We start from the raw sequence: 9,960 nt of genomic DNA, 5'->3' as shown, positions 1-9,960 counted from the left end.
TTGACCATTCCTCTAGACGCGCATTTGTAAGGTCAGGGACTGATGTTGAATGAGAAGGCCTGGCTTGCAGTCTCCGCTCTAATTCATCCCAAAGGTGTTCTGTAGGGTTGAGGTCAGGACTCTGTGCGGGCCAGTCAAGTTCCTCCAAACCAAACTGGTGCACAGTCATGTTGGAACAGAAAGGGGTCATACCCAAACTGTTCCCACAAAGTTGGGAGCATGAAATTGTCCAAAATGTCTGGGTATTCCCTGAATTCAATGATTTGGAGGGGTGTCCAAAAACTTTCGACAATATAATGTAGGTGTTATTGTCAAGTGTCCATCACAGTGTCTACCAACATGTTTTTTGGGAGGACGGAACAAACTAGAGAAGCTATAGGAAAACCACAGGGACAAGTGGAGAACATGCCAAACTTCACACAGACAATGATATGAGCTCAGGATCAAAATCTAAAAGTTAAAAAATTAACCCAGGCCCTTATCGCAGAAAAGGAACAAAAATGCATTTCCATAGTAATGTTAAAAGCAAAAACACTTTACAGGATTAGGATTTTTTGGTTCATTTATTATCTATAGGGAAAGGCAAAGAGGCATTGTGGGCAGAAATGACGTCACACCTAGTTAATATCTGGCACAGACAGACCACGGTCTTTTAAACGGACAGATCGGCGCTGAAGCGAAACAAGAAACATTCACGGAAGAGAAATGGCTTTGAATTGACAGTCGTGACATTTGATACTAGGTCTGAATAAATGAGTCCATAAAGGCTGTCCCACGTGAAAAGAGCGGGCTGCAGGGTAACGCGATGCCGCCCCTTTAAAACGCCGCCCGCTTGGACTGACACCAGTGCGGATGCTGAAGTGCACCTGCTCCGTGTTAACACACCTGCTGGGGCTTCCTCTGACCCTCTCTCATCTCATCCTCAGCGTTAAATGAAGCAGCTCGAAACATTTTTATACCTTTCAACTCGTGCGGAAGCAGCAAGGAATTAACGAGGGTCTTATTTATTAGCCTACCCACGGCAGGCGTGCTCAGAAGGGGCTTTATGAAAGTGCTGTTTCCGGTTTATTCCGTCGTTCGGCTGGGGAAGCGGTAGTGTTTAAGGTAGGAACGATGCCTGTGCAAATTCCGGACGACGCGGATTTCGCGTCTTTCAAGGAGCAGTGTGAAAGCCATGAGGGCTGGATACAGCGCTACAACAAGGCTGGTGTGACGGTGTGGTGCCGAGACGAGGAGACCAAAACAGTGCAAAAACTTAAGGCAAGTGCTGCGCAAGGGCTTCTGGGTAACCTACATGCGCTGCATTGCGGAGTCACCAAACCTATATTAGAGATACCGTATATCCTATACACTGTACTGCGTAAAACACTGCTCTAAACATATCATATCTGCTGTTTGAACCCGCTATTTTGTTAGTATTTACCTTTACTGCGTCTTAGATTATGCGTGAGTTATAATTGCATGAGATGTGCATCAATGCACCAAATCCATAATATATCCAAATCTTTCGATTATACCTTTATTTATTTGCATTTCCGTTTACTGAAAGAAAGAGTGATGGACCCAGGAAAGTAAAACCATATGGTGTTTTCTGCTACACAAACTTCATGTATGTCATGCCGTCATGTGACACAAGATGAATTTAACTATAGGGCAAAAGACTTGTTTGGGTTTTGTGAGCATGCACTGGTAGTGGCCTCACTATCTTACAATAATTCTACCTTTTCCATAGTGAAATATAATTCTCTCTGCAGCTGTGTGACAACAGTGAACTGTTCATTTGACTATTCTGTACACATCACAAACTACTGTAGTTCAATGCACTTATGCAGATTATGTTTAACCATGCCTATTTACATCTAATTTCCCCATTTTTCTAAACAAGCAGCTTGCCATCTACTGAGAAAAGGGAACAGACTAAGTTCCCAGGTCATGGTTAACCCACATCTCTCGTTTTCTGGCCACCTCCTAAGCGAATAGGGATCCAATGAGTTCCTTACATAATTCTTTTAAATGAGTGTGAGGCTGTCGGATATATCAAGACATGCAGGAGATGATTCCTTAATGGACAGACTATGCATCACATCTTAGAGACTATGTATTAAACACTAGATGGTTTTGTTCTGATTCACTATGATTAGTCAGTGGCAAGACAGTGACGGGTGTTTATATGCAGGAAACTTGATAAGAACATGGATAAGCATCAAATCATTTAACTGCTTTGCTTGAGATGCAAAGACGTACCAGTGATCTAATTGATAATAGCTTAAATCTGCAATTGGGCATGTGTTCATTTTCCACTGCAAAACAATTGATTATGACAGTTTAAAAGAACTGGAACGATATGCATACCCTAATTGCATTGTAAACCCCAAATCAAAATCTTTTCTCTGTGTTGAAAGCCATTACAATTCATCTGATGCAAGCACAAAAAGGCTGTGCTTGCTGCTCCAGGGTAAGAACTGTATCCTGTGTCAGAATGATAAGATGGAAAGTTAATGAGATTGTCAGGTGAGATAATGGGATTATCAGACACAGTATCATTAGCCTTTTTTTTTTTTGTATGTCCTGTCTTTCTGCTTTGGGAGTTTATATTTTCTCAACGGTGATACAAAACGGTTCTCTTCCCAAAAGACAAATAGACAAACCAACACAAATATGCCCATGGTCTATTAACAATGGCAAAAACAAAGTTCAGTGTGTACATCTGCAAACAGGTCAGGCTTGACTGATTTGGCTTGTGCCACATTATCACAGATGAAAGGCTCATCTCACAGAGCCAGGCTGTACCCATGAGACACGCTGAAAAATTAAGAGTGGAAAACCGTGGTAACGGCAGGCTCGAATGAGGAAACCTGATTCCCTCCTGCTGGTTTACCCAAGTCAGCCTTTTTTCTTTTTTTTTTTGGACTTGCTTGGCTGCTGACCTCTCGGACTCTGGCAGTCAGCCCTGGGAGAGTCACAGGAGTGACAGTACAGCCAAAAAAAGAAGGAAAAATTAAAAGATGATAGATCCTTCTGAATAATTCATTCGACTTTCCGGAGCACTGAAGTGCTCCTCACCATGAATAATTGAGGTACTGAAGGCTTTGACGACATTTCATTCATAGACAGCAAATAGAGCTTGTTGTGGAAGCCAGTGGAAATGGGGAGGGCCTGTTCACACTAGGGTTCGAGAGGGGGTGTTGAATGAATTATTTACCTGATGTTGGGGTAGAGTCGATTGGGTTACATGGTTACTTGCCTTCCAGGCACATAAAATATCTGATCACATTGCACTCAACGCTCTTAAAGTCTTACATGACTGACAGACCTTCAGAAACTGAGTTAATGAACAATAGAGGCGAGTTTAGATAGGATTCGCTTGGCTCAAATTGGATATGACTACTCAAACCAACTATGTACTAACATATTCAAGATCATGTCCCATGTTGTCACTAATTCATATTATAACACAGGTCAGTGTGCAACAATTTATTGGCATGAATTGTTAACCATCACAGATGTGTGGCTTAAATTCAATACTTGAATGCAACAGAGGGAGAGCAAAAAAACAGCAAATACAGAAACCTCTCTGTCTAGGATATCTGAAAATATTTCTTCTTTTCTTTTTTCTAGATGAATATTGTGTGCAAGGATGTCTGTGCAGAAACGCTGTATGATGTCTTACATGACACAAGCTACCGGAAGAAATGGGACACCAACATGATTGACACATTTGATATTGCAAGACTGACGGTCAATGCAGATGTAGGATATTATTCCTGTGAGTCACCACAGTATTTGCTTTCCTCTTTACTCATCATTTTACTCCTATTTTGCATTTGTCTTTCTCAGGGGCTCACTAAAACATTCAAAACTTAGTTTAACATATTATCCCGGCCTTGAAGGAAAGGAAAGGAATACAAATTGTGCACTTGGAACACACTGCAGGGTTTGTAGTAACACGTAATTGTATAATTCATTTGTAAATAGTATCAACAGACAGTTTAATGGCTGAAGTCTTCTAGGGAGTGCTTGCTATAACTCAATTGCGCTTTGTCTGATTCCCATTGCATAAACAGTACACCTTCCAAAGACCGATAAATATAAAATTGTTGGAGTATTTCAGCAAAGCTTTGTGGAAAAATAATATACATTAAATTTTTTGAGTAATTAGTAAAAATGTACCATACAGCATGAGATGTGTTTTTTTTTTTAATTGAATATGTACGAATATGTCTTGTATAATTAAGACATAACGTTGGTTTTAGTGTCATTCAAAGCAATATAATTCTGCAGGCACTCGTGTTCTTACTTGACTTCTAACATTAAATCATGTCTTTTCCATTCAAAGGGAAATGCCCGAGTCCACTGAAGAACAGGGATTTTGTCACCATGCGTTCATGGCTTCCTCTTGGCAATGACTACTTGATAATCAACTACTCAGTCAAACACCCGGTATGTCTGTATGTCCTCCAGTCTAGTCTGGGAGCAGTGCAGATGTTTCTACTTTATAAGTGGTTTTGGCAAATCCAAAGCTACAGTACTTTGTATTGTGTAAGCTGGCATGTAGAACAGCTGTCTCAGCCTAGAGCAGACTGAAACAAAAGAAGCTCTGACCAGTGGGAAAAGTCTGAGCTATTGAGTAAATAGCCGGGTGATCTGATCCCTGTGTCTTAATGAATAATTACACGTCCTGTGTCCTGGGAAAATTTTCTTTGTGGTTTTTGACCTTGGACAAAATTGTCTCACTAATTAATTATGTACCCAGGTTAAATTAAGCATGTGGTGCATAATCTTTGTTGGTGTAATTGTTATTTTGATATTGATGACCTTTATTTAGTTTGATTGATTTATTTATTTATTTTCCAGAATTTTTTGAATGCTTTTCCATTATATTAAATTCCAAGAGAGAAAAAAGACAATTTATTTTACATTTTTCTCATTTCAGCAATACCCACCAAAGAAAGACTATGTCAGAGCAGTGTCTTTACTCACCGGATATTTGATCCAGTCTAATGGAGCAAACTGCTGCACTCTTTACTACTTAACACAAGTAGATCCGAGAGGTGAGGTTTTTTTTTTTCATGTGTTTCTACAGGTATAATTTCAAACTGAAATTAACTGTGAAGCATTTCCAGAAACAATACAGGGAAGTACAGTCAGAAATGAAATATTTAGTACCTGAAACAGCATAACTTGGTAGCAGATTTTTCTGTTCCATGTTTAACGGTGTGCATGACCATTTTAAAGTTCCAGACAGACATTTTGTGTATACACTGTAAATACATTACATACTCTGACCTTCTATTGTACATTAGGATTTGTTCAGTTTACATAATACACAAAAAGAATGTTTAAATATTGCTTCTTGGACCAAGGCATATACAGTCCCCTCCAAAAGTAGTGGAACAGCAAGGACAATTCTTTTGTTTTTGCTGTATTCCAAAGGCATCAAAAGATGTATATGGGACAGTAGATCTCAGTTGAAGCCCAAGCCAAGCCTCCACCTCCACACTGCTTGTCTGATTAACTAACTCTTTTGTATCATGAGCAGATCCTTTCTTCCTCCAGGTTTTGCCCTGTCCATCAGTTTAGTTGAGGTATATCAAGTGGTTAAGGCTCTGGTTTGTTAATCGGAAGGTTGAGATTCAAGCCTCAGCACCACCAAGCTGCCACTGCTTGGTCTCTGAGCAAGGCCCTTAACCCTCTCTGCTCCAGGGGCACTGCATCATGGCTGACTCTGCATTCTGACCCCAACTTCGAGCTGGGACATGTGAAAAAAGAATTTCACTGTGCTGTTATGCATATGTGACAAAAATACGATAAAATTACACGCTTCTTCTTCCTTTTCTGCTTCTTCTTCTATATTGGTTTCAGAAATTTTGTGGCTCATCTGTATTTTTTTTTAAACATGTGACCTGGCCTTTAGGTTCTTACTACTGATAAATGGCATGCATCTTGGGGTATAGCCTTTATAATTCTGCTCTCAAAGTCCTCTTTGGGCGGTAGATTGTGAAACCTTCATCCCTTCCTTGTGGAGGATGTTGCTGATGTCACTGTCTGTTTTTTTTTCGTGTGGGTGTGTCTTAAGAGATTTCACAATATTTCTTTCATCAACTGCTGGTATTTTCTTATTGAATGACAAGATCAATATCTGTTTGAAACCAATGGTTTCTTTCCTCTTTTTCAGGACAAATTGTTGTATTAGTCACTGCTTTTGCAATGGCTCTGGATGATTTTCCTTCTTTCTCACCTTTAAAATGCCTTGTTTTTCTCCCATAGACAACACTCGGTTGTCATATCCAGTCTTCACAGGAAATCCAATACTTTTGGAAAAAACTATATACTAGTCTATATATATAGCCTGACATATACAGGCTAACTAGACAGCGTAATTCAAATTGTTGTATTGCCTCCATCCATATATATCTATATAAAGGTTTATTTTTGTTTACATTTCCAGGTTCCTTACCTAAATGGGTAGTGAATAGAGTCTCTCAATTTGTGGGACCAAAGGTAAGACTTGTGTTTTTGATTAACATCATTCTGTGACTGATACTAAACAATAGTTCGTTGTTATGAAAGAACTGAAAGTCTTCAGGAATAAACAAACAGTAAGTTTTCTAGAACCAGTCTTAATGGTCCTTTGCTGTCATCTGGTGGTCACAAACCACAACCACATCACTGTAGCTGATTAGTTTTGTCTTTTTCACTGATTTATGTAAAGCCTGTAATCCAGTTTAATGCAAATGAAGCTTATAGGCAAAACATTTTAAATGACCAGAATAATTAAGGCTCTAAACACAAACACACACACACACACAACAAAAAATACAAAGTCTTGTAAACTACCGTAAACTAAATGAAACATCATTATGAATCCTCATTAAATATTATGTGACTATGCTCATGACACTACCATCTTTTAATATATTATTTAAAAACAACAATCAAGCCTGTAAAAATGAGTTTTTATTTTATATTGAACAAACTAAATTTTTTTCATTGCTTGTCATATGCAAGGTTTGCATATAATAATAATAATAATAATAATAATAATAATAATGCATTTGTGTTAAGTCTGTGTTAATTTTGTAATATAATTAATTGTGTAAAATAAATCTACTGAAATAGATTGGAGAAACAATACACTGAATTTGTTAAATGTAAAAATACTAAAATTATAAAAAAAACTTAATATGGTTTGTTGTGAAACCGTTCTGCCATAAACAATAGGGGAAGGATTTTTTTTTTTGTAATTTATATACCATAAAATAAATGTTAGAAAATACATTTGAAAAGTTTTACTTAATATTACAAGGGGGAAATTAATATAGGAAAGCTTAGGAATTAATTTTGCTTAAGCACAATTGCACACAATTAGACACACCAGGTTTTCCTTTACACATAATAATAATAATAATAATAATAATAATAATAATAATAATAATAATTCTTTTAAACACCATCAATGTTGAATGTTCTATGTACATTGAGAATTTAATACTTCATAAAATATTCATAAAACATTTGGTGAGAAATAATTTCCTATCACCTTATGTGTTACTGTATGATGGTAAGCAGGCATGCATAAATATGGCTTTGCCATAAGCATTTTTTTTCCTGTTCACTTTTTTTTTTATTGAAGTCCATACAAAAAACTGGTCTTGAAGAGTTGTTTACTATTTGACTTTGATGACCTTTGAGACTATAAAATATAAAATTTTGTCAGTATGCCTTTGACTAACAAACATATTTGGTGCTCCACAGGCCATGAGGAAGATCTACAAGGCGTGCCTGAAGTATCCTGAGTGGAAACGGAAACATGATCCTAACCTGAAGCCGTGGATGTACCCAGAGCAGAACACACTACCATGCATGAGCGTTTCAGAGCTCACTGTCCAGAGAGCAGATTCGCTGGAGAACATCGATGAGAGTGGCTTGAATGAAGATAAGATCCAGAACCACAGCGAAGATGAGGAAACCTAAACCTTCAGACTCTGCTTTTTCATGAGTGTGCATGTATGTGTGAGTGTGTGAGAAAGTCAGTGAGCATTGATTTACACCCAGTAGTTCTGCAGAGTATGACTTACTCGTTTTCAGCTGCATCTTATGCATGCTTTGCTATGCATTGCTGATGACTATAATGGTGCTCCTTTCAAGGTTTTGACATATTAATGATTGTGATTGTTTGCACTACCAATCCCAGTTTATTAGAATTGCACATATCATTAATACAAGTTTGAGGATTTTATTCTAAATGAGGTCTATTAGACATTTATACATGAACACAAACCAATTGGCACATTACTGCGGGTCAATTTTAAATCTTTGGGCTACAGTTGCGATATTTTTTCAGCCATCTCTTCTGTGAGTGAGCATTAGTTTTGTAGTGTGTTTTATGGCTCCATAAACTCCAGTCTTCTTTTCTGATACTGCTCAAATTAATGTGAATCGAATGTCACGTTTCCAGTGTAGGTTTCGTCTGCACATTTACAGTCACATTTCCGGGACACCCTACCTGTGGGAAGTGAGAGTTCTCCAGAACTCTGTGGTTTGTTACAGGGATTTTCACTTCCATAATATTTACCTATGCATCAATAAGATCTCAGGATTTGTTAAAAAAACAAAACAGTGCTGTCTACCTTTCTCAGATATACATTGTGTGCTTCTCTGGTCACTTTTACCGATTCATTTATGAATAAATATCTTTATCTTGTAATTTGGGAATGATTTTATGCATCCATGTATTTGTTCTGTGTTATTCTCATATTAGATTGAAGCATGCATGCTTTCTGTAAGGCTCTGACATCAAGAGTCAAGCATGCATATACAAAATCTTTATTTATTTCATTAACATGTAATATGTTGCATGTACCATTTATATCCATTTTCTGGCTGAGCCTTTTAAAAGTTGTTGTGTTGTTTGGAACTAGTGTTGCAGTCTGGTCCAGACTCTTTAGACTCTTGGGGGAAAAAAAAACAACGACTTTTAATTACTATTTGATGACAAAGCATGACAAAGAATGTTTTTGACACTGTCTAGTACTTTGAAATGAGTGTGAAGTGTTAACACAAAGAGAATTTGCTTTTCTTTTCTCCTCCATTTGGCAAGAAAGAGAGGTCTGTGCCTGCCTCCACTCTTTTCCATCCAAAAGCCTACAGCTGGCCACCACTCCTCAAACTCTCCATTGTCTCCGACACTTCCTGCTTCCCATTTGGAGCAGTTCCTGCCTGCATCAGTCAGATTGTTCTGCAGGGAAGGAAACTGCTCAAGTCAGGCCTCTCTGGTTTCAAACAGCACACACTGGTTACTTTTGCAAGATTTCTGGGTTTCTTCACATCCTATTTGCAAAAGTTCTATTTTCTTAAATAACGTGTATTTCCTATGACTGTGATGTAATGCAATGTTTCTCATTGTTGGCATCTGATCAAATTAGCGACATTTGTGGACGGATTCATACGAAATTTATACACAGTACATTTTCAAATTATTTGGTACATTTAAGCTATGTGTTTTTGTGTGATTGTCAGTTTTACCAAAGAATATAACTTCCATACTACAGACTGTATATCATTTGTTTGCTCCTGAATTTTCAATTCTAAACACATTTACTGTGGTGGTTTTTTGACAGGAGGAATTAAATGCGTCTTTTTGTCTGATACTGTTTAACTGTATAGCAAGAATATTTTGATACCTGGCTACAACTTGATAGAAGGTCTACTTTATAGAATATAGTACACCATTTGCTAATCGCTCAAAGATAATGCTGTCATATGAAACAGTATCTTAACATCGTGGATAAGTGGAAATTCTTCGAAAATACTGTTTATTGGATCCGGGTGGCATTTGCTTGGGATACATTGACATCAGTTCCAGGTGGCTGAGCTAGTCCAGTATTATTATTAAGAAGACGAAGAATACCATTCATACTGATAATCCTGTTAATGCAATACAGTTAGAATGTAATTGCA

General features: G+C 37.7%; 1 protein-coding gene across 1 annotated transcript; it reads left to right on the top strand.

The window, feature by feature from the left end:
• Positions 1–655: 655 nt before the first annotated feature.
• On the top strand, positions 656–9,557 carry stard15 (StAR-related lipid transfer (START) domain containing 15). Its single transcript, XM_058396272.1, has 6 exons — positions 656–1,260; positions 3,619–3,766; positions 4,337–4,440; positions 4,934–5,051; positions 6,449–6,501; positions 7,756–9,557. The coding sequence occupies exons 1-6, from the start codon at positions 1,114–1,116 to the stop codon at positions 7,972–7,974; spliced, it is 789 nt and encodes a 262-aa protein (XP_058252255.1). The 5' UTR covers positions 656–1,113; the 3' UTR covers positions 7,975–9,557.
• Positions 9,558–9,960: the final 403 nt, after the last annotated feature.

This window comes from Hemibagrus wyckioides, linkage group LG08 (genome assembly GCF_019097595.1).
Source record: "Hemibagrus wyckioides isolate EC202008001 linkage group LG08, SWU_Hwy_1.0, whole genome shotgun sequence".
NCBI classification, from domain to species: Eukaryota; Metazoa; Chordata; class Actinopteri; order Siluriformes; family Bagridae; genus Hemibagrus; species Hemibagrus wyckioides.
The sequence above is the reverse complement of the archived record's forward strand: the minus strand, read 5'-3'. Positions and strand labels throughout refer to the sequence as shown.